General features: G+C 38.8%; 1 protein-coding gene across 1 annotated transcript in view; it reads left to right on the forward strand.

Moving 5' to 3' along the window:
* The window catches only part of LOC121316645 (CUB and sushi domain-containing protein 1-like), a 179,747-nt gene that overhangs the window by 139,210 nt on the left and 15,783 nt on the right, over nucleotides 1–24,754 (forward strand). The window contains exons 46-52 of the mRNA XM_041251686.1: nucleotides 2,176–2,349; nucleotides 2,650–2,823; nucleotides 9,317–9,505; nucleotides 10,173–10,346; nucleotides 10,735–10,917; nucleotides 15,223–15,399; nucleotides 23,131–23,310. Coding sequence (XP_041107620.1) covers nucleotides 2,176–2,349; nucleotides 2,650–2,823; nucleotides 9,317–9,505; nucleotides 10,173–10,346; nucleotides 10,735–10,917; nucleotides 15,223–15,399; nucleotides 23,131–23,310 — 1,251 coding nt within the window. The remainder of the gene's footprint in view (nucleotides 1–2,175; nucleotides 2,350–2,649; nucleotides 2,824–9,316; nucleotides 9,506–10,172; nucleotides 10,347–10,734; nucleotides 10,918–15,222; nucleotides 15,400–23,130; nucleotides 23,311–24,754) is intronic.

Consider the following 24,754-nt stretch of genomic DNA (forward strand, 5'->3'; position numbering starts at 1 on the left):
CAAGGTGCCTGCCTAGTGCACTCTGGTTTGAGATCAGAGGTTTGTCCTCTCTCTGATCACTGCTTGTAGGCGTACATTTTTTTTCCCTACCTGTATTCTTGAAGAGACACAACCCAATGAAGCTGGGGAAGTGACGAGGGTGTTTAAATTTGTAAGTGTAAAAAGTTTTCAGGATGTTAACAGATTGTGGCAAAGTGGTTTGCAGTGCTGAAGACAAGGACAAACAACAAAGTACTGGTGACATGATGGTTTATTTATAATCCAAAGTCTGATGACAACAGTAAACAATAAAGAGAACAGACAATGCACAATGATGTGTATTGCTCCATTTAAATCCACGGGTTCAGTCCTGAAATAATAAATGCAGTATTTAAACACACACAATAAACTCAAACACAGTCAGAAGTCCAAAGTGAGTGCTGTAGTGCTCGTGGTGAAACTACAATTAATCGTCAACAAGTGTTGTCCGGGTTTAGAGCTGGCCTGTAACGACAGCTCCGGATCATGTTAGCCGTCTAATAAAAACAAACAAGTAGATTTTAGACACAACAAAACAAACAAAACACTCACGATAACAATACAGTTCTCCTTCTGGTTAAGCGTTAACCATACAAAGGAACAGATTACCTTGCTTCGTCCGCTTTTGTACCATCAATCACGCCCCCTTGGTTAACGATTGCAACCGCTCCTCCAATCTGCAGCTGCCACATCGTTTCCCTTCCTGGTTGATGACTTGGTGTACCAAAGCTCCGCCCCCTTTCTATATGGCCGACTTCCACATAACCCTGGGAATGAATTGTCTGGCCATCCAGTTATGGCACTCTGTTCCCTTTACACAGTACCCTCACAGGTCGGGAGGGAAATTTATCATCAAGAATCATTCTGTCTCTGTCACACAGGTATGTTGTTTAAATAGAGGGGACATATAACGTTATATTTTTCGGAACCCCGCTACTTACTCTTTAAGTCTGTTTAACTGTACCCCTTTAATATTTTTGGTTATCGTCCCTTGTCATTTGACACTGTTTAACTCTTCATTTCTTTTTATTGTTTTCTCAGTTTTAGCCATATTGGAGTGATACATTCCACAACCTGTTGTCATCAGTGGTGTGTCCATCTGTATATATAGGTTTTTTAAATTCAGTTATTTAATTGTAAAACAGATTCTTCAGTCAGCATTCTTATTTAATACCATTGTAAAAGCATTTTCTATTGATGTATGCTTTTGTCACAGGAAACCACTAAAATCACATAAATATGTATAAGGACTTATGATTGAATATACCCTAACACTTTGTTCTGGGTTATAAAGTAGAATGAGTGACCACATTATCTCTAACAATACTATCTTACCTTCTGTGAGGTGTAAACAAATATATTATCATAATGTGTCCAATGTGATTTATGCACTAAAATATTTGATACAAATAAAACAAACTGGCAAAAATGCTTATTAAAAAATAAAAAAATAAAAGTAGGGTTATTTTCTGTGTTAAATTTGCATCCCTTCTAAAAGCTACGATCGGTGCTACTGAAATATTGTTTTTCATTTTGAATGAAGTATATGTATTGCTTCCAAACAATTTTTTAAATATTTTTCTTATCAAGTAGTTGATTCCTATTGAGTTTGTCAACTTTTCTCAATTCTTTGTATCCTTTTTTCTTAAGAGGTATTTTTAATTCCTTTCTTGTTTTTGTAGTCATTTTCATCAGAACAGATATATTCTTATCCCTATACCCAGTCCCTTTGGAATGGCTCTTTTAGTGTAGGTAGGATGTGCAGATGACATGTAGGTAATGATGCATATCAGTGGGTTTCAAGTAAAGATCTGATAGATCCTTGAGCAAGTTTAACCAATAATTCAATTTCAGATTTTGTCCCCCTTAAATCCACTGAAATGTTAGGGTGGATATGATTTTTTAATTTATGAAACTGTACAAGAGATTCTTCTTCATGTGTCCATATTCAAATGAAATGACCTCATTACTTCGCAGTAGTACTATGTGTATATTGTTTGTCAGATAGAAAGAATGCAAAAAGGCAAATTCTTTTTTTCAAATGCATCATGTGAAGGGGCAGTTTGTCTATGTATTTAATTGCTGTCACAATTGAATGGACTGGGCATGGGTTCTGGACTCTAACCATATGTCTATATGTATATATTATATTTTTAGCTGGCCACTGTGGTTCTCCTGAGCCAATCATTAATGGACATATCAGTGGAGATGGATTCAGTTACCGTGACACAGTGGTCTACCAGTGCTACCTTGGCTTTAGACTTGTTGGTACTTCGGTAAGGATTTGCCAACAGGACCACAAGTGGTCAGGGCAAGCAGCAGTTTGTGTTCGTAAGTATTAGTCTCTTTTAATCCCTTGTACAACTAGGGCCCATGTTTTGAAGTGAGTGTACTAGAAAACTAGTGAGATAGTAGTCGCTGCAAAACTTTGCACTCCCTTCAAATGAAGACATTTTAATGAAATCCTTTGTCTGCATTTCCAGATTTTTATGCAATTGGCAACATGTTTAGTAAAAATACCCTATTGAAAAATAAATATGTAATGTATGTTGTTGCGTCATTGTTCACAAAATGAAGGGGGAAATGTTTTACTTTAAATTTTGTACAATATTACACTTTGTTTTTTTACAGCTATAACATGTGGTCACCCTGGCAACCCTACTCATGGCAGAACCAATGGAAATGAGTTAAATCTGAATGACATGGTTAACTTTACCTGCAATACAGGGTATATTTTACAAGGTGCATCAAGAGCACAATGTCGGGCAAGTGGTCAGTGGAGCAACCCACTACCAACATGTAGAGGTATGTACTATATGAGTACTTTCTTTCTTTATTTCTGTGTGCAATTATTTATTTTTAACATTATTTTTGTACTGTTCTGTTACTGTCAAGGTAAAATATTTGCTCTAAAGCAATGATGCTATAATAATACAATTCCATAACAATGGGTAGTCAAGAATGATAAAATGTACACTGAGGTAACATTTTCTAAACTTTGAAAATAAATTCCATAAGCAGTCATTTGCTAGCTCCAAACGTTCATAATTTATTTCAAACTTGATGTATATGTATATATGTATATGATGTACTATACATTCGTTTTCTAGTTTCAGTGTTACAATTTCCATGTACAATGTCTAATCTCTAAAGTAAACCACATGTATTAGCAGCAGGATTCAACTGAGCATTACTCCTACTGATTCCAGAATTTTCTTTTTTCAACCCTGTTAGATGCCTAACATTTTGACACATGTCTATCTTGATGTTGCCCCTCCCATGACCGACGTATTATGCATATAGCATTCCTGCCATGTATCCTAAAATACAGAAAAGCTGCATCTCCCTAATGCAAGTCATTCTCAGCCATGAATGTCAAGACAGCTGGTCTGACAGGCTTTAATAGAGGGTTGATGTAGCTACATACTTGGCAGTTACATTTATATCCCAGACTACACAAATGAATTATGTTTCACAGGGAGATGGGATAGGACTTTCTGAAAAAAAATAGACTTTGCTGAAGAATATAAACATCTTACAGCGTGCGGTGGCCCTATGCCCGATTAGCAGTGCTATGGATAGTGTTTCTAATTTTTGTCCAACTCTATCCAATTAGAATCTGTTTCTACAGTAACTGCACTATATGGGCTAACAGCTGATTAGGAGATTTAAAAGCATGTGTGTTTTTACAAAGATAAAAAAAGTAACTGTGTTACACCCATGTTAACAGCACTTATAAAAAAAAATTGCTGCATTAAACTTGTAAATGGAGACATCTTATTACGTGATTGATGTTATAGATTAGGAAAAGCTGTACTGCAAGCTTGTTCATATGTTTAAAAGCTTGTCTCCAAAATCCCTTTAATAGGTTTTGAATGAGTAGGTCTCAGTGTATGCTTCAGGGGAATATTTCTCAGTTGACAGTACAGATGTCTTAAAGGATGCCATACTAAAATTACATTTTAAAAAATCACAGGGGTAATTTTCCTTTGTGCTGTAGCAGTATTGCATTAATACAGTGTTATTGTCTTGAAATTGGCTTTTTTCATGAGTAAAAAAATCAGTTTGCCTTTTACACTTTATATTACAAAATTAAATAATAATGAATCGAAAAGGAATTGAACCGTATCCCCCTGACACCTAAACGCAGTACATTATAAATGCAAATAGTTTAAACCATATTGTGTTGCTCAAAACCATGAGTTTGTGATTCATGTAGTAGACCTAAGCTTTAAATTACAAAGTGAAAACCCTTGGAAGTGCAGGACTGTATCCAGAGAGCAGCAAAGTTAACTAGTACACATTTATTAACATACTAATGAAATAGAAGGAAACACTAGTACATGCAGTAACTATTGTTAAATACAGTAAAACCTGGCAAGAGTGACAAATCATGGGAGTTATCAAAAGTGGTCGCTTGTAAGAGGTGGTCTCGCTTCAAAGGTTTGCTGTAAAATGGGCACTTTTACGATGTACAGAAATGCTACTATTGTGACAGATATTGCATGTTAATTTTGAAGCGCCTTTTAAATGAAAGTTACGTACTGTATACATTACAGTAGTGTACTGTATTTCAAATCTCTTGGTGGGTTTATTAATGCAGTAGTATTTATTTTAAATTCAGGACTTGCGCTTTTAACATTGGACCAGAGATACATGACGGGCAACAGTGGATTTAAACCACTTGTAAGTGAGCAAGTTAACGTCTTCGTTTCCAGTTTTCGCACGTTTAATTTTCATTGAACAATTTTCATTTGACTCATAATCGGCAATGATTTCTGTCTTCCGTCGTAACAGGTTTTGGATTCGTGTTTTTCCAACCCAAAATTATTCGGCAACTTGACAGCAACTGGTACTGGCTTCTAGCTGTGATGTTGCTTTAACATGTTGCTGCAGGGTAAAAACCACTTTGGGTTTGCTTTTTTTTTTTTTTCGCTTCCATGTTGAATTCTTTTAGCTTTAAACTGTAACTTGCAGTAGTGTACATATTTCAACGCATTCACATCTTTCTTTCAAGCTCAAGTTCCTGTTTGTTCAAGTTCGATTCCGGTTCATGTTGAGTTTGAAGCCATATAATACAGAAACTGTAACGAGCAAAAGAAAAAATCTTTTGCTGGAAATTTCAAAGAAACACAGACTGATAAGCGGAGATCGGTTCCTCCTACAGGTTTCTTTTTATGGATGAGAGTAAGAAAATGTGGTCGCTGGTTGTAGATGACAGGTGGTCACTCTTCACAGTTAAATTGTAATGGAAAAACATTATGTGGCCTCTGAAGATAGTCGCTCATGACAGGTGGTCTCTCTACAGAGGTGGTTGCTGTAAAGACACCTGGAGATACAATTCCTTTAAAGGTAAACATACATTTAGGGACATGGCCATGGAAATTACTACAAGAAATGTGTGTTAGTAAAGATAATTTCATCAGCAAAGAAGAATTGGTTTGTTCAATGACCACTGTGGCAGGGCAGAGCCCTGCTTTTAAATGCTTTGTTTGTATGTTGGTGGTGGTGGTTGGCAGGGATGAAGTTCATTCCTATCCCTGCCAAATACATATGTGATAATTGGTGCTAATTGGGAACAGCCAAGGAATATAAAAAGGGAGCTAGAAGCTCCATTGCGAGGGAAGGTTTGAGAGAGAGAGAGAGAGAGAGAGAGAGGGAGGCACACACATTCCTCTGTTTAGATTTAAAAACTCATGTGATAGTGCAAGACTTGGGTGAGGGATTTTCTTTTGGTTATTTGTGATGCGTGACTTTTGTTTAACATTTTTATTTTGGCTCTGTGAGCTGTCTTTTTGTAAAAAAAAAAAAAAACTTTGCATTTCAGCTCTGCATCTCCTTCCTCCCTCTTGACCACCTTAGACACAGCCATCCTGTCACAACTATCGACTGTCCCTATGGCCTTCCTTCAAGGGTGGCTTTGATGATTAAAATAAGTATAACATGCCATGAACAATACAATGTAGGTTTCATGTAAAAGATAACACTAAGGTACAGTGACATAACATGCAGCAGAATTAGAATGAAACATTTTAGTAAGGACACACACTACCTGCATCACAACAATGTTGGCATCCTACTGTTAGTTATTTCCACCATAGAGAGTACCAATGACCAAGCGATTATCACCACACTTGTAAATATATTGTCTACTTGATTTACAAAAAGTATGCAAGAGTTGTATCTTTCTGTATTTTTTTGAAAACTACCAATGTGTGAGTCTGTTTAGTGTATTGTTTACTTTAAAAATGAGGCCAAATGTCAGGTTTGTTGGATTTTAATTAGGGCTGCAAGGATTAACAGATTAATCAGACCGATTAATCAACTAAAGAGTTGATTGCAGATTTTTTATTTTTTTAAATTTAATCATGCAGAATTTTTTATATGAAATAAAATCAACAATAGAAGCTCTTCATTTTCTCTGTGGCAGTCCAATCATAAGTGAGCGGAGGCAGGACATAAACTGTTGAAGGTGTTAAGAATTTAAACTATAAAGGGGAGAAAACAACAAAAAACAGGAGAGACTACGATATGACTACGATGTAATAGGTGTTACAGAAACTTGGTTATCCGAGAGTGACGGAGACAAATATAATATTAATGGGTATACACTGTATAGGAAAGACAGGCAGGACAGAAGAGAAGGAGAGGTAGCGCGATACGTCAAAAATAGACATCAAGCCCAGGTGTTAAATCTGGAAGAAAAACACAACGGAGAATCAATATTAAAAAGGGAAACTGTGAAGGAATGAAACAGAAACTAACAGAAGTAGATTGGCTATTTTTAAAAAATGTAGTACTAGAGGCATAAAACAAATACATCCCAAAAGTAGACAAATCAAAATCTAAAACGAGACAGCTTTTCTCTAACTATGGGTTGTGACCCCAAATTAAAAAAATAACTATTTTAGTTTATGAAACAGGTACGTTCATGTATTATTATTGGAACTTTTCACTCCAAATGATCCCTCATTTCCTCTTTTGCCTTTGTCTGAACATTCTGAACTGGTTTCCTAGCAACCAACTAAGACTTTTTTCCGCTGTTGCATATTAGCCAATCAACACTTCTGTACTGGTCTTGCATGTCAGCCAACCAGCGGAATACACTTCTGTAGTGTTAACTTGACTATATTTGCCATGAAGGGAGTTCAGAAAGTTTTACTGTATTGTAGTGTTTGCTGCTACAGGATAATACTGCATAAGCTGTTTGCAAGATCAGAGGCAAATGGCAATATTGTGTTAATACAAGAACTAGCAGTATGTTGCTGGATGCTAGTTCTTGTGTCCTCATCACTAGTAACGGCCATGACCATAAATACCCAAACTGACACAGGAAGGGAAGGGATATACTAGCTACTTACAAAATTCGAATTATGAAAGGTATCCGTGTCTTACCGGTAGCTGTCAATTAAAAGTATACTGCTGGAACTGTATTTTGTTCAGTACAGAAAAGGTGATATGGAACAGCACTGGCTACAGCAATCTAGGATGTCTAACAAAGTCAACACAAAAACATGAGTATTCCCAAAGTCACTTGCGAGCCACTGTAACACTCAAAAAAACTTTTGGACAAACCCGGATTGATGTTAAACTGGATGAGCAGAAGCGTAGGGATACAATACATCACATTGAGCAAGTAAGAAAAAATCGTGAGATTCTTAAAATTCTGTTGTTTGCCTTGGCAAGCAAGAACTGGCATTGAGAGGGCACGATAAAGGCACCAATTTCTCAAATAGAGGTAATTATGTGGAATTACTTTCTCTGATTTCTGACTACGACAGCATGTTAATCAATCACTTGTCAATAGCTACAGAATTCTTGGGTACCTCTAACAAGATTCAGAACGGCTTAATCTCTTCAGTGCCTCGGGTTCTGTGTCTTGTGTTTTCAGGTATGTGACCTACTGTGGCACGAAAGAATGGTTGTTCCGTGAAAATGTCTTACATTTACTATAATAATAATAATAATAATAATAATAATAATAATAATAACAATGAAAATGCTTTTAAAAGACCAAATTCGCATTGGGCTTTTTTTTTGTATTTATTTTTTTTATTCTAGATTTTTTTTTTTTTTTTTAGAATTGCTGTGCAGGACAGCCACTATAAGATTGTTACTTCTATTAAAAATGTGCATCGATTAATCTACTGATTTAATCAACTAATGCCCATAAATTAACTGATCAAAATGTTTAATCGATTGACAACCCTAATTTAATATTGAAACTATGGCAGTGTTTTGATCCATTCCATACCTTACATTATCCGTTCTTCAGAGTAACATATTTATAAATGAGCATTTACCCCTTCATAAAACTATCTAAGCATGTTTTCCAATAAAACTAAGCGATAACACTTCTATAGCAGGTGCCAAATTATCAAGGCTATTTTTTCTTTTCTCTTGAGGCTAAACTGAGACTGCCAGAGCTCATTTTCTTGGCAGCTGTCGCTGGGAGAAGGCAATCTTTTTTCCCTCTGGACCGGATTTAAACTAGTGAAGGGCAACAAGCAAATACTCCAGTTCAACTGATTGAGCCAGAGAGGCTCAACCTGGAAAATATAATGTATATTCTTACTTTAGTTGTGTATTATAAATTCATTAGAAGTTTTGGAAAGTGTGTTGAGTGCTTGGCAGTGTTATTTTTTACTTCCTCTATTGTGCTTTTTTGTGCACATTTAAGTCCTAGCACTGACAAAGGAGGCATAGAATATAGAACGATTTGCTTGAAGGAGTATTCAGTGATCAGTAAAGCATATAACCAATAGATCACACAGGTTTTCTTAATACTTTAGTATTGCCTTCAAAAAATACTATATATGTACAGTACATTAAACCTTTAAATGGTTTTGTATGGTGGAATGTGTAGAAATGACTATGCTCATATTCAGTGGCAAATTGCATGTATTAAAGTTAACATTCATAATACTGTATTTTTTTATTTTTTTATTTATTTTTTTTTTAGAGTGCTACGTTTGCTACTTTTTCATTAACACATACTGAATGGATTTCAACTTTCAGGGAAAGCATTATTCACCAGTCATTTTAGAATGTGTTTAACATTTTGAATGCTAAATATGAGTAATTCTTTACCATCTGGCATGCCTAGTTGATGATTTAAAAATGCCACAATATATAATTATACTCAGTGTTTGTTGGAGGGTAGCATATTTTTATATAAAATCTGTTGTAGCTGTCCTGTCAACAGTATAGCCCCATAGCTGTTGTTGAATATCCTTTCTAGTTTTTTTCTTGTCACGTATAAAATGTCTCATTCATTATTTATTTTTTATTTTTTTAGTGGTAAACTGTTCAGATCCAGGGTTTGTGGCAAATGCCATTCGTCATGGACAACAGAATTACCCTGAAAGTTTCAGCTATAGAATCAGTGTAATGTATCACTGTAAACGAGGATTCTACCTGCTCGGATCATCTGTACTGACCTGTCAAGCAAATGGCTTCTGGGATAGATCTCTTCCTAAATGCCTTCGTAAGTCAACTACGGTATCTACTGTACATACACAAACTTGCAATCAGTATAGAGGCGCCTTCCTATTTACCATATTTACTTTTGTCTAATATGACAATCTTCTAAGTATGACTTGTCTACTTTCCTACCTTGTACAAACCTCCCTACGTTCCTGCTACCCCCCTGCTAGTCTTTTCAAATGTCTTTAATTATTAGGCTGTTACTGTAATTTTGAGTACATTATGTGTAGCTTGTATGAATAAACAGCCTTGATTGAACACTATACTTTGAAAATGACAGTAGTACCCAATGTAAATTATGTGCATACAGAACAAAGTAGTTTTAAAGTCAATACTCCACTTTGTGATGCTGCTGCACAGCAATGAAACTTGACAGGTGGAGGCCCAAATGATAAGCACCATGAGTCGTAAAGGGCCCTGTAGCTAACGCCTACAAGTGCATTTGCAGTAACTGCTTATCATAGGCATTGTCTGTCTTGAAGAGGGATTCTGTTATCAAAACCATTGCAGAAACAGCAAAAATGCACTAATTCAGTAATCAACACAACACCCTATGACAGATGGCATCCTTCGCATGCATATATATATATATATATATATATATATATATATATATATATATATATATATATATATATATATTTTTTTTTTTTTTCTTCCTTTTAAAGCTATCTTGTGTGGTAATCCTGGTAAACCACCTAATGCCATTTTGACTGGAAGCAAGTTCACCTATGGGGCTGTGGCTTACTATTCTTGCAGTGGAAGTAGAACTCTCATTGGAAATGCTACACGCTTTTGTCAGGAGGATGGCCACTGGAGTGGATCTCTTCCTGAATGTTCAGGTACAGTTCACAATAATATGCCAAGTTAGCTAATTATTTGTTGACTACATTCAAGGACAGATTCCATGCAGAACAGTATAACAGAACATATCCTGCCTATATTGTGTGCCTGAGAGTGCATGAGCTTGTTAAGAAGGGTTTCAGATTGACAAATCCAGGTAGATGGAGAGCAGGGTGATGATTGTCAATCAAATAATACATGGCCTCTGTTAAGTAGATAGGGGAAAGTCCTCCACCTGCATGACCTTTACTTGTGTTTTGATAGTTTTGGATCAACAATCATCTTTTCTTTTACAAAAAATAAAGGCTTCAGAAATGCAAACTGCTGTTCCAGACTACAACGTAGAATTAAAAAAATAATATTATTATTTTTTTCATATGTACATAGGTGAAAGTCCTGGTTTCTGTGGTGACCCTGGTGTTCCAGCTCATGGTTCAAGGCTTGGCGATGAATTCAGGACAAAACACCTCCTGAGATTTTCCTGTGAAGCTGGGTACATTTTAAGAGAATCAGCAGAGCGAACATGTCTTCCAAATGGTTCCTGGAGTGGCACTCAACCAGTTTGTGAAGGTAAATTTTATTTTCAAATTTTAAAAAAAGTTAAACAGATGGTGCTATCACTCATCACGTTGCTCGCCTCATGTGTAGGCCTACTGTACTAGAACCTCTCAGACTTTGGTCACCTGCTGTGGCTGTCAGACTGAAATCTGAACTCAGTACAAAGATACAACATATACGCTACAATAATGATTATAAATCTACAAAAGTTAACTTTCTTCTGAGATGCAGTTTATGTTTTTTTTATAGTGTTGAGGAAGAACTAAAATCTTTCCTAAACAACAGCATGAGCTACTGATGCTGAGAAACTACCGCTGTGGCTCTGCAAATTGCCCAATATTTGGTAGATAGCAGTGTACTGTATATATTGCCAAATGTACAAATGCTTAAATAAAACTTTTGTTTTCTGCTATTACCATACATATTTAAATTATCATTTGTAATGTGTAGTTCCTTCAACGATTTTTGTGTTTTAGATTAAAAAGAAATGCTTTGATGGTATTCAAAAATGTTGACTAAAGACTAAAGTTGCTAATGTATTTTATGTATTTCTATGTTCTTGATTTGTTTAAAATCACTCTTTTGTGTATAGATGCTCCTTAAAAATAGCTTATTTGTTATGGTTTTCTTTAAAAAATATTGATTTTATTGCCAGTGTACTATATCTGCTAACTGGGTGTCTGAGGTTCTTTCAACAATTGTCTTACTATGGATTTCTTCTGCATATTTCTCCTGATCTGCTTACACCCCTCACTGCCTCTCTGAGCAATGATAAATAGTCAATGTACCTTTATCTTTGTGTATTTTATTTTCTTTGTTTAAGCAGAGACGACAGAGTATTCGTCATCTCAGGTTGAATTTATATTAATATAATTAATTACTCTGAACCAATAAATAACTCAGAACATTAAAAAAAAAAAAAAAAAAAAGTTTTGACGATAACAACCTGAGGCACGTAAAGGACAACAACAAAAAAAAAAAACTCCTGCCACTGTGATGTAGGGCAACAATAGCTAGTCAGTATGGCACTGATTCAATGTGACATGTCTGCAAGTGGCCCATTAAGTCATAACTTTTTTTCAAACAACAGTTTGAGCTGTTTTGCATTTATACAGAACTACCTGCCAACAGATCGGTTATAATGAGCAATATATGAAAGTCTTGTCAGTTCAGCACATTTAAAGCAATATAATAAGCAACTGAAGATTTTAAATTAAGATATTTTACTGTAATACTGTTTCTCAAGCTTTCTTTTGTTAATACCAAAATTAGCCTGCTGTGAAAAATTCCAATTACATTAATATGTAGATATATATGTTTTATGGACTAATTATGTCGATAGGTGCCTGTTCAAACAGAACATGCTAAAAAAACGCTGGTGCATGCACTGACGTCTAAGCCCGCCCCCCTGTCGGCTTAGAATATCCAGTGCACGCAACATCACATTCTCCTTTGCTTCAGGCCGCGAAGGCTTCCGAAGCAACCTCGCGACTTGATGGTTATTTTCTCTTTCAGGGAACCAGGGTTGCATTCGCAACCTATCATTCCCTTTCAATTCGAAAATAACCATCAAGGATGGGAACAGTGTATCCAAGCCGTTGCGAGGGAGAAAGTGCGGCAGCAGAACAGCCTTACGTCATAACAGAACTGCATAGGCGACCATCTACGCATGTGCGGAGCTGCGCCTCAGCGTCTATGCTCGAAATGACACCTGTCCGAAGGTAGAATTGTCACCACCAAAAATATTAGTCTCTCTATATGTCCGTATTGTGCAGCTTGCAAGAGTCTAACACAGGTGCTCCAAATGCTACTGCCATCAGGCACGATACATGAGCCCTGGCGGCCACTTGTGGGCCAGTGCGTCGACTCCTAGGGGGCTGTCGAGGTCCTTCACTGAGAACCACAGCGGGCCGAACCATTCCCAAATGCACACTACCACTTGAGGGTGAAGGCACCATACGCCCGCAAGGAGACCTCCTCTGGAGAGGAGATCCGCTGCGTGATTGGCCTGGCCCAGCAAATAGACTGCCCGGAGGGAGGTTAGACGAGGTTGTGCCCACAGCAATAACCGTTCTACCATCTGGTGATGCACCTGGGACCGCAACCCGTCCTGGCGGTTGATATACGCCACAACAGTGGTGTGGTCCGACCGCACTAACATGTGCTTCCCTCGAAGCACCGGCAAGAAATGCCGCAGGGTGAGGTACACCACTCTGAGCTCCAGAGCATTGATGTGAGCTGACCTCCAAGGGCCTGCCCACACTCTGCGGTCCCTCTCCCATTCCAGACCGCTCCTCAACCTTCATTGGAGTCGTCTGTGGTGATCACCTAATAGCGACTACACGGCGAGTTAGAATAAGCCACAGGGGGCTGTCGAGGTCCTTCACTGAGAACCACAGCGGGCCGAACCATTCCCAAATGCACACTACCACTTGAGGGTGAAGGCACCATACGCCCGCAAGGAGACCTCCTCTGGAGAGGAGATCCGCTGCGTGATTGGCCTGGCCCAGCAAATAGACTGCCCGGAGGGAGGTTAGACGAGGTTGTGCCCACAGCAATAACCGTTCTACCATCTGGTGATGCACCTGGGACCGCAACCCGTCCTGGCGGTTGATATACGCCACAACAGTGGTGTGGTCCGACCGCACTAACATGTGCTTCCCTCGAAGCACCGGCAAGAAATGCCGCAGGGTGAGGTACACCACTCTGAGCTCCAGAGCATTGATGTGAGCTGACCTCCAAGGGCCTGCCCACACTCTGCGGTCCCTCTCCCATTCCAGACCGCTCCTCAACCTTCATTGGAGTCATCTGTGGTGATCACCTAATAGCGACTACACGGCGAGTTAGAATAAGCCACAGGTGATATTACCGTGCTGGCTGACAAGAGAGCTCCAACCCTGGGCTGCATGAAACTCAAGACTGAGGCTGTAATGCGTGGCCTAGTCGGCAGGACGCGCAGCGTACCCCTGCTAAGATCTATTCTTTTTTTTCGAACAGATCAAAAAACACGACAACAACCAAAATATATACAATATTAATAAAATATTAATATGTAAAAAAGATGGCCGGCCGAAGGCCAACACTTCGGATAGAAACACTAGAAGAGCAAGCGTTGAAAAGTGTAAAATAATATAGTTTTATTTGCTCGGCAAGCTAACACTGAATCAACACAGGGAAGGGGCAGTAGCCAGCTTCCCAAGCTTAAAGCTAAAACGAGTACAACAGTGTAATACAAGGGTGTAAGTGATTCTCAGAGAGAAAAATACTTACGTGCTTATACCTACCTGGCTGAAAGCAAAGGAGAACGTGATGCTGTGCGCACTGGGTATTCTAAGCCGACAGGGGGGCGGGCTTAGACGTCAGTGCATGCGCCAACCTATCAGCAGCTTTGACATGAGCTCAGCTAAATCCTACCGCCTGGGGGCGATATTCCATCCTTGATGGCTATTTTCTAATTGAAAGGGGACTATTTTAAACCTTTGCCTTAATGCAGTTCAAATATAACTCATTTCAATACAAATCAATAGTTAATTAGTTTTCAAGCACTGTTTTGGTTAGTTTGTAAATGAATTAATGTGGGCTGCCAGCATTAGTTAAACTAATCTGATTGACTTGCACATTTTTCCAATGGGCACAATGTAAAGAGATTTGTATACCACAGCACATCAATTGTTTCCTTGTCAATATTTATTTCAAAAAAGAGATAAGATTGCTCTAGCCATTTTAATGTCATTTGTTTACACATTTATCTGAATTGTCAGTGAAAGTTTGATTTAAAAGGGGCTTGTAAACAACTAATGCCTTGTCTCCATCTGTTATGTTTTTTGTTTACTTTATTTATTATTATTATTATTATTATTATTATTATTATTATTATTATTATTATTATTATTATTATTATTATCATACAGAGAAAAATCATTGCTTTATTAAGGATCGCAGGGTATCCAGATCTTGCTTACTCCTGCAATGCTGCCTGTTGTTTTTTCTTCCCTCAATCCACAATTCATTTCTATGATAAAACTAGCATTGTTACAAGAGGAAGCAAGAACTGTAATGTCTTGTTTTCCTCTGTCACTGGGATTGAGTTGAAAGTGGTTTGAAAGCGACTCAATGTAACTGACAGCAGACCCAGATTGACATTGGCATGAGATTAGATTTTTTTTTTGTTTTGTTTTGTTCTTTTTTACAGGCTGGTTTCAAGGTAAAGATGGAAACATGGTATAAGTGCTTACTTTGTTAGTTTTATAATATTGATGTTGTTTTGCTGCATCATAGTAATATAAGGGTAATTGTTACTCTTTTGCTTTTTTCCAGCTGTATCTTGTGGAAATCCTGGCACCCCAGCCCATGGAGCGATAGTGTTTAGTGACGGAATAACGTTCTCCAGTTCAGTGACTTATGAATGCTGGGAAGGGTATAAGACGTCGGGTCTCACTACTCGCCATTGTACTGCCAATGGCACTTGGACTGGCAATCCACCAGACTGCACAGGTATCTTACAATATTTGGTCAATTTAATGATTAGGATTATACCATATCTAATAAGAGTTTGCAGATGATCATTTTCATGTTTTTTGTCAGAATTTATTAAATAAAATAAAATCATAATGCTCCAGTTCATTCAAATTCCAAGGACTTTTCTTGTGCACAGCCTTCTTCAACTCATACCAAAGAATCTCAGTCAAATTTGGACTTTGACTAAGCCTTCTTGAAACATTGTGAAGTAGATTTTGATGTGTGCTTTGGATCATTGTGGTGCTGAAACATCCAGTTGTGCTTTAAACCAAGTTTTGTAATTGAGGGTTTCAGATGATTGTCCAATATCTTTTGGTGTATTATGGAATCCATTTTATTATGTATTGGAACTAAATTTCCTGTGCCATTAGAAGAAAATCAGCCCCATAGAAGGATATTACCACCTCCATGCTTGACAATAGGTATGTTCTTTTTTTGTATGCCTCACCATACTTTCTCCAAACATAACGACTATCAGCGTGACCAAATAGCTCGATTTTTGTTTCATCACTCAACAAAACCTTTGACCAGAACTCATATCCATCATTCAAATGCTGTTTTGCAAACTTTAAGTGATTGTGCTTGTGAAGTTTTCCTAAGAGTAGCTTTTTCTTTGGCCTGTGACCATTGAGGCCTTCACCATGCAATACTTGACCTATGGTTGAAATGGAAACTCCAGTCCCACTTGCACCCAGTTCACTTTGACTATCTCGGATTGTTATTAACCTTCTTCGCAATTCTTTTACTTGTTCTTGGTGAAAGAACCTTCTTTCTTCCAGACTGAGGGAGCGTTGTGACAGTACCATGAGTCTTGTATCTCTTGATAATAGAAACAATAGTTGAAATTGGAATACTCAAATCTTCTTCTATCCTTCTCCAGCTTTATGACAATAAATAAGTTTCTGTCTAAAGTCTTCAGATAGCTCTTTACTTTTTTTCCCATATTGACTTATTGGTAGTGACAGCAATCATCCTATGCCTATCCCTTTTATAATCTCTAAGAATGTTCACCTACAATCCAGCATTTTCTAGACTTTTCTAGAATTGGTTCTGTGTTATCATATTGAAATTTCTAGCACCTTGTAGACACTACTATCATAGCACCAAAGGGTGTGAATACTTTTCCTATTTGCATTTTTGGAGTTTAAAAAAAAAATGCTGAAATAAATAATTGTAGACAAATAAATAATTGTAGGCAGTATACTGTGCTAATCATTTGTTTTTGTTTTTTTTTCAGTCAGCTTTTTGAGCTACTGAGATACTGCTATCGTTAACGGCTTTTTAGCTACATTGTGCTGTCAAATTGCCAGGAGCCTTTTCTACCGGAGAATATTCTGAGTGTTTGTGCCATTGCTGTGTTTGCTTTGCAGCACTGACAATGAAAGCTACTAGATTTTTTGTAGTTAGTAGGCAACTCCAGCTGCTGTCTGTTTTACAGGGCATGCTTGCAGTTTGACCGGGGCTTTTTCAGGTCTTTACCTGCACACCACTTGTCCTGATACCAGAGCCTGTATCAGTGACCTAGTCAGTACCAGAGTCGGTACCCTAGTACCAGAACTGGTACAAGTAACCTGGTCGGTACCAGTCACCTTGATTGGCACTATAGTTGGTACCAGTCATCTGGTTCATACCACAGTCGGTACTACTGACCCCTTTCGGTCCGGTTTGACACCAAAACCATTACCAGTGCTCCATTTTTGTGCACTCTGTGTACACAACAGTTTTCAATACTAGTCAGTTTACTGTATGTTCTTGTGCACTTACATTGCACAGCTAAACCTGTTTTTTCAGCCTTGCACCATGCCTGAGTTTCACCTTTGTGCTGGTTGCAAGAGAAACATTTCAGCAGGGGATAAGCACAACAGGTGCATCCAGTGCTTGAGAAGGGAGCATGCAGAGGGGGCAGTTAAAGACTGCAGCTCTTGAATGTTTTGTGCTTATTTTTCTAAGAGGACACTAGAAAGCAGACTGGCCTGCTGTTCCAGGGACCGATCTGCATCTCTAAGTTTGGTGCAGCATGACTCGCCCCATTCTTCCCCTGTGGTGTGTTACACTGGGAGCTAAGAAACGATCCTCTAGGGGAAAAAGCAGGACTAAGAGCCTCTGACCCTCTAAATCCTCCTCGTCATCATCTGGCTCGCACAGCTCCCACTCTCCTCCACCAAGGAAGAGGAACAGGAGCCGCCATAGCAGTATTCTGGTTATGACCGGGTTGCGGGGCAAATGGAAAAGCTTTTTGAAGCTATGAACCAGCTGCTGCGAGGCCCCCATTGTCTGTCCACTGGGTTCAGGCACCATTGCCTGACCTTCAACCAGAGCAGGACGCCGTGTACCTTGCTGCATCTGAGGGCATGGACACCCAAAGATTAATCTTCCCGTCCGAGGATGCAAAATCAGATGTCTTGGCTCCCATGGTAAGACCCTCCCTGTTGGAGGACTTCATCTCCCTTGTCAGACATGCTATCATAGCCCTGCAGGTTCCTTGGGCCATGGAAGATGAGCCTAAATGCACTATATTTTATTGGGTGCTTGATAGCACCCAGCAACTGCCCCAGCTGTCTCCAGGTCACTGGGCAGTTTGTATAGGGAGCATGATGCAGACGAGCTGGGTCTTGCTTAGTTTCCCCTTGTTGAGGCTTCCATCGCCTCTCTGGGCAGATGCCTAATCTAGCATTGCTGCAAAAGGACATTTCATGTCCAAATAAACAATACTGCATCTCTAAAATGATGCTAAAAAAGGCCTATGCGGCCTCAGCATTTTGCACTCGTCTTGGTAGTTACAGTAGCATACTGGTGGCTTACTAGTCTATGCTGCTACAACTGCTGTCCTCAGACCATAGACCCTCACCCTTTTAGTTGGACAAGCTGAGCTTGGTCAACAACCACCTGCTCTATTTGTCTAAGTACAATGGTCAGGTGTTGGGCAGGTGCATGTCTGTGTACAAGATCAGTGTACTGACATTCAGATTCTCTCTAGCTCCTTCACTTTTTCAAAGTGCATGGATGCTATATTGGCCCATCTGACTAAAAGGCACGAGGGTGATCGATTACTTTGACAACAGTGTTGCACACGGGACTGGTTACTAACCACCTCCAATGATTAGGCATCAGAGTGAACCAGTTGAAAAGCTGGTTAACACCCTCTCAAAGGGCTGTCTCAATTCCGGAAACTTGATCGCCAATCTGTTGGACAGACTAACTGTCTGCTTGGAGCTATTTCAGCCCAACGCAGCAGTGAGAGTACTGACCTTCAGAGACTTCAGGGCCTGATGGCAGCAGCATCCCTTATCCTCCTCATAGGGCTCTTACACATGTGTCCTCTTCAAGTTTGGGTCAATCACAGGGTCCGGCACCCTTTCTTAGAACCACACCTCTAACTCAGTGTCTTGTCACTGGTGGAAACAACCAGCTCATCTGTGCTAGGCACAGCTCTGGGCTGTGTCACAAGGAGAAAGGTGGTGACTAGAGATGCTTCCAACCCACATGACAGGGTCTGCACATAAATGTTTTGGAGCTGCAGGCAATTCATCCTGCAGCATTTTTTCCGAGAGATACAAGGGAGACATGCTGATCCATACAGACAGCACTACCGTGGTGGCTTACATCAATCACCAGGGGGGTCTCTGGTCTCTCGGTCTCAATTGTGTTGCCTGGGAGCTTTTATTATGGGCTCACGAGCACTTGCTTTCAGTAAAAGCAGTTCACCTGCCAGGGGTGGTGAACTGGGCGGACGGGGCCCCCCACAGTCGAGAATGGTGACTTCACCCAGCGGTTGTGAACCTCATCTGTCAGAGGTTCGGGTGTACAGAGATAGATCTCTTTGTGACCCAGAAGTCCACCCTTTGTCTCCCCTGGTTTTCCCTCGTGGAGAGCGGTCACCCAGGACTATGCTTTCCCACCATTGCCACTGCTTTCACTGTGCATGTTGAAGATCAGGCAAGATTGGGTCCAGATGTTCTTAGTAGCCCCAAAGTGGCACAGGAGAACATGGTTCTTGACCTGCTGAGCCAGGCGTGGGGGACTCTATATCATCCAGATCCAACAGCTCTGCAGCTTTGGGTGTTGCCCCTGAGCGGAGACATTTGAGCTGTATCGGGTTATCTGACAAAGTCATGGAGACACTTCAGAATACTAGCACAGTGTCTACACTCTCCCAGTATGGTTACAAATGGGGTGTATCTCTGAAATGGTGTCAGTCATGTGAACTGGACCCCACAACTTGCCCAATGGAAGATATACTGCAATTTTTGCAGGTTCTTTTTGATGAAGGGAAATCTCCTTCCACGCTTAAGGTCTACCTTGCAGCTATTTCAACTTGCCATACTAAAACTGACTACTTCAAGGTGGGACAAGGATACTCAGAGGTTAACATTCCCTAGAAAGGACCTTGTCTCTTGCTGGCATCTTAATGTAGTGCTGGATGCACTTATAAAACCATCATTTGAGCCCCAATGTTCAACAGAGATGAAATTCCAGTCGTTAAAGACAGCTTACCTGCTTGCTATTAGCTCCGCTAAGCAGGTAGGTGAAATACAAGGATTCTCAACAGCGAAAGTGCACTACCGCACTAATTCTGCTTTTCTCCCTAAAAGCATTTCTACTTTCCATATCAACCAGTCAGTGGATGCCTTCCATTCACCTCTTTTTCAGTCTGACAGGGATAGAAAGTTCCATACGCTGTGTTTGGTTAGAGGACTGGCGTATTATACTGACCATACCCAGAGTTGGCGGCAATCAGAGCAATTGTTTATTTGCTTCAGGTCTAAGTTCCACGGACAAGCCCTGTCTAAACACCGGCTGTCTAGCCAACCTGCCCCAACCAGAAAAGGTCACTGGTCACTCCACAAGAGGTCTTGCAACCTCTTGGACATTATTCTAAGGTGCAGACATTTGCAATGCTGCAGTATGGGCAACACCTCATACTTTTACAAGGTTCTACTGACTGAATGTCGTAGCTCAGCAGAATCCTGGTTTTGGGACCAGAGTGTTAAGAGCAGCCACTAATTTGTTATTACTGTTCCACTTTAAACCCTGGGGTAGTTAGCCACACACCTCTTGGACTTCTGGTGTTAAATGCTGGGGTTACACTGCATGAGGGTCCTCCCTCACTTTGCTGTGGACTATGTGGCATGGATACTCATCGGTCCTCATCCAGAATGCTAAAGGCAGTTATCTTCCTTTTTAGCACATCTGCCAGTGCTGCAAGTCCTTCACTTGCGACGGCTTGAGTATTCTATCCCATTAGGTAATGGTTACATTTCGTACTTGAAAGGGAACATTAGGTTATTATCATAACCCTGGTCCCTTGAAATAGAAATATAATCATTACCCTTCAAGGCCACAGCATTCACTCCAGTGCAGCAGGCTTGAAAAGAAAGTGGCGTTGAGCCTTATGCATCACTCTTATTTATCTCCTGGGGGTGGAGACGATGTCTTACGAATACGGAACTCTTAAAGGAGCAGTTTTAATATAAGTGCTCAGGTAATTCGGGCTATAAGAGATTATATTCCGTTAGGTAATGGTGACACGTCTGTTTAAGAGAACCAGGATTATGATAATCTAATGTTTCATTACAAAAATGCGCCTAGAAAATGAAATATCTTAAATGTTTACAAGAAAAGAAACGGTAGGTTTAATTGTAAATCTTAATACAATTAACAAGGATGGTCCTACAAGTTCGACATTAGGAACACAAAATGATGTTCAATTATAGCAAGCGTACACAGCATGCTCTTTTTCAAGACACACCACCAAAAGCTGAGATCAGAATCAGGTCCTAGGATTTCAAATTGTAATTACTCACCATAGTAAAAGTGTCTGGTTTACTGTATCCTATATTGTACACAAACAGGAATTACACAGTTTGAGCACTGGTTAAAAATGTGATGATAGGGGGCTCCCGAGTGGTGCATCCGGTAAAGGCGCTCCGCGTGCAGTGCAAGATGCCCCCTATAGCCTGGACGTCGGTTCGAGTCCAGACTATTCCATTGCTGACCATGGATGGGAGCCCATGAGGCGGTGCACAATTGGCATATGCTTCGGAGGACAGCATATGCTGTCTTTGCCCCTCCCGAGTCAATGCAGGGATGGTAGCATTGAACTGAGCCTAAAATTGGGAGGAAATTATAAAAATAATTGGTGATGACTAAATTAAAAAAAAAAAAAAGTGATGATAATCTTTGTCTTTCTCTGGTTCACAAGAGGATCATAATCTGTAACTTAATTCAATCAAAGGAGTAACAACTTTATTATTTTTCTGTGTGTCTAAAAAAAAAACATCACTATTTTTCATTCCTATATTGATCACTGTTCATGTACGGAAAGCAATTCTCATTTGTAATGTTTTTTTTTTTTTTTTTTTTTTTTTTTTTTTTTTTTTTTTTTTTTTTTTTTTTTTTTCATTATTTGTAAATAATATCTAACAAATTAAAACAATTAAGGGAATTACACAGAAAATCCAAGTATCTGGGCACGCCTAATTGCTCATTTGTGCTTTATAGTTATACAGGTACTGGAGACCGATGTCCCAGTCTTTTCTATGGACATAATATATTTTGGAACATTTTGGAATAAAACAAGCAAACAGGAAACCAACTTACGACTTCCTATGCAAGTGGACTTTTACCATGTAAAAGGCCGTTGCTCTGTGATGAGTGAATTCTTGTTTTCCATCATACCGCTGAGATCAGTTTCTGAGATGCAATCCCAAATTCACCGATCCATCACCATGTATTACTGTACAATAGCGCTTGTACCTTTGTAACCCCCACCATCTTCAAATGACCTGTCATCAACTGCTGTCTTTTTTTTTTTTTTTACTTCAACTGAGTAATTATTGTCATGATCCAGTTAGTAAAGTTGTCTAGAACACTGTCTAGATGAAGACATCTCTGAGTCAACATTTCAATATCTATCTAACATTTCAATATTCAATTTCAATATCTCCCATAATGCATCTCCCTTATTGCCTGCGTGCAGTATCTTACACTTTTATTTATTAAATGTAATTTGCCACATGTCTGTCCAGTTCTGAATGCTGTCTAGATCATTTTAAATGACCTTTGCTGCTGCAAGTGTTTGCCACTCCTTCTATTTTTGTGTCATCTGCAAATTTAACAAGTTTGCTTACTATACCAGAATCTAAATCATTAATGTAGATTAGGAATAGCAGAGGACCTAATACTGATCCCTGTGGTACTCCACTGGTTACCTCACTCCATTTTGAGGTTTCTCCTCTAATCAGTACTTTCTGTTTTCTACATGTTAACCACTCCCTAATCCATGTGCATGAATCCCTTTCGTTGAATCCCTACTGCGTTCTATTTGAGAATTAATCTTTTATGTGGGACTTTGTCAAAAGCTTTATGAAAATCTAAGTAAACCATGCCATATGCTTTGCAGTTATCCATTGTCGATGTTGCATCCTCAAAAAAGAGATAATGTAACAGACTGTACAGTAGACTTCAATTGCACTTGATGCATTCTCTAGTTATAGCAATTATGTTACAAATGCATTGCATTTCCATTTTTATGGTCCTGGATTTTAATAAAAAATGTAAATTATGTTCCGACTCCACTCTGTCTGACTTTAAAGTCCTGTGAATTGAAAATTGTTTATGGAAACAGTACTTTGTCCTGCTATCATAGTAAAACAAGATGCACAGTGCCAGTAAAGTGGAATGATTATTTAATTTGTCTTCCTACAGTGATCGTCTGTGGGGATCCAGGTGCATTAGCCAACGGCATTCAAATAGGAAATGAATTTACCTTTAACAAGACTGTCCATTATCAGTGTCAGCCAGGCTACAAAATGGAACCACCTGTCTCCTCCACTTTACTTTGCACCAAAGATGGGTCTTGGAACCAGACTAAACCTGTCTGTAAAGGTTAGGAGCTTTCTATTGCATTTATTGAAAATGTGTCTTTTTTTTTATAAAGAATATTATTAACCCTGTTTTGATATACACACCTTACAGCAAAAATAAAAGTATGAATTTGATCATTTATTTTATATATTTTGTAAGACGATTTTTGCTGGAAAAATGTTCTGATGTTAGTGGTTTTTATTGCCTTGTTTCCTTTTACAGTTTTTCCTTAACAGCCTTAGCGCTCTGTTAAAATGCAGTGCTTTTGGGATGAGTTTTGTCAGATCCAGTCAATTTGTATTTGTGTCATTCACCAAGCCAAGTTCAAACATATTTTTATTTAAATATATTAGTACAGCACAGCTGCACAGTAACAGTTTGGTGCATTTTATCATCTCTAAATACAGTGCAGAACTAACCATACAGTTTACGCAGTAAGAAACAATATGGAGATATATCAATACATAGAAATTAGGGAAAATGGGTTCTTTATGACAGGTTTTTAGTAATGTGTTTGCACAGTAATATATAAAGTGATTTGAAAGAGCACTTAGAATTAAGTCCATTTTCAAACCAAAGCTCAACTTCGTAATGTCTACAATGTTGCATTTTTCAAAGAGAACACTGAGTGAGGGAAACGGAGAGACGGGGAGAGAGAATTTGACAAGATTGTTGATGGAATAGGATATCTAAGTTTATAGTTTTAGTTTTAACAGCATTGCATTTTAGAACAGTGGTTCTCAACCTATGACCCCTTGTGGTCTGTGAGTAAACTCCAGGTGGTCCGTAAACAACTCCCAAAATTCAGTTACGGTGCTAAGCAACAAAACAAACAGCTCGTGATTGTGTAAACACGATTATACCGAAGTGGCATTCTGGGACCACGATCGGGTAAACACGCTAAAAATGCAGTTTGTTTCTTTGGCTTGCTGGGTGGGCCACCATAATTTTCAGTACAGTTTGTTAACACATATCATTGGATAGGAGAGAAATTGAATTTCGCTGGCTGCTTGTCTGGCTTTTTTTGTGTGACATCACTGAAACGGGCATTTAATATTTAAAGGGCGGAGACATTTTCAGCAGCACAGAGAAACAAAACGTGACACAACAATTTGTTTACGGCCAAAACAAAACTGAGGATAACAGACAACACTGTAAATCTGATGTATTTGACATAGTTATATTAGAACATTCATTCTGTATTTTGTTTTAATATATATGTTTTTACATTTATAAATGTCAGGAAACAAATGGATATAAGTAAATACTATTTTATGATAAAAATTTATCGGGTATGTTTTTTTTTTTTTTTTTTTTCTCCTTATTACTGCTAATAATGGAATGAATGAACTGTTTTATTTATAAATATTTATTTTGAGAAAATAATTGAGAGTAGTGTGCGTTATTGCTTAAATAGACCCCGAGATTAAACGTGTATTATGTCATTGCAATCACTAAGGTGAAA

This window comes from Polyodon spathula, chromosome 6, assembly GCF_017654505.1.
Source record: "Polyodon spathula isolate WHYD16114869_AA chromosome 6, ASM1765450v1, whole genome shotgun sequence".
Taxonomy (NCBI): Eukaryota; Metazoa; Chordata; class Actinopteri; order Acipenseriformes; family Polyodontidae; genus Polyodon; species Polyodon spathula.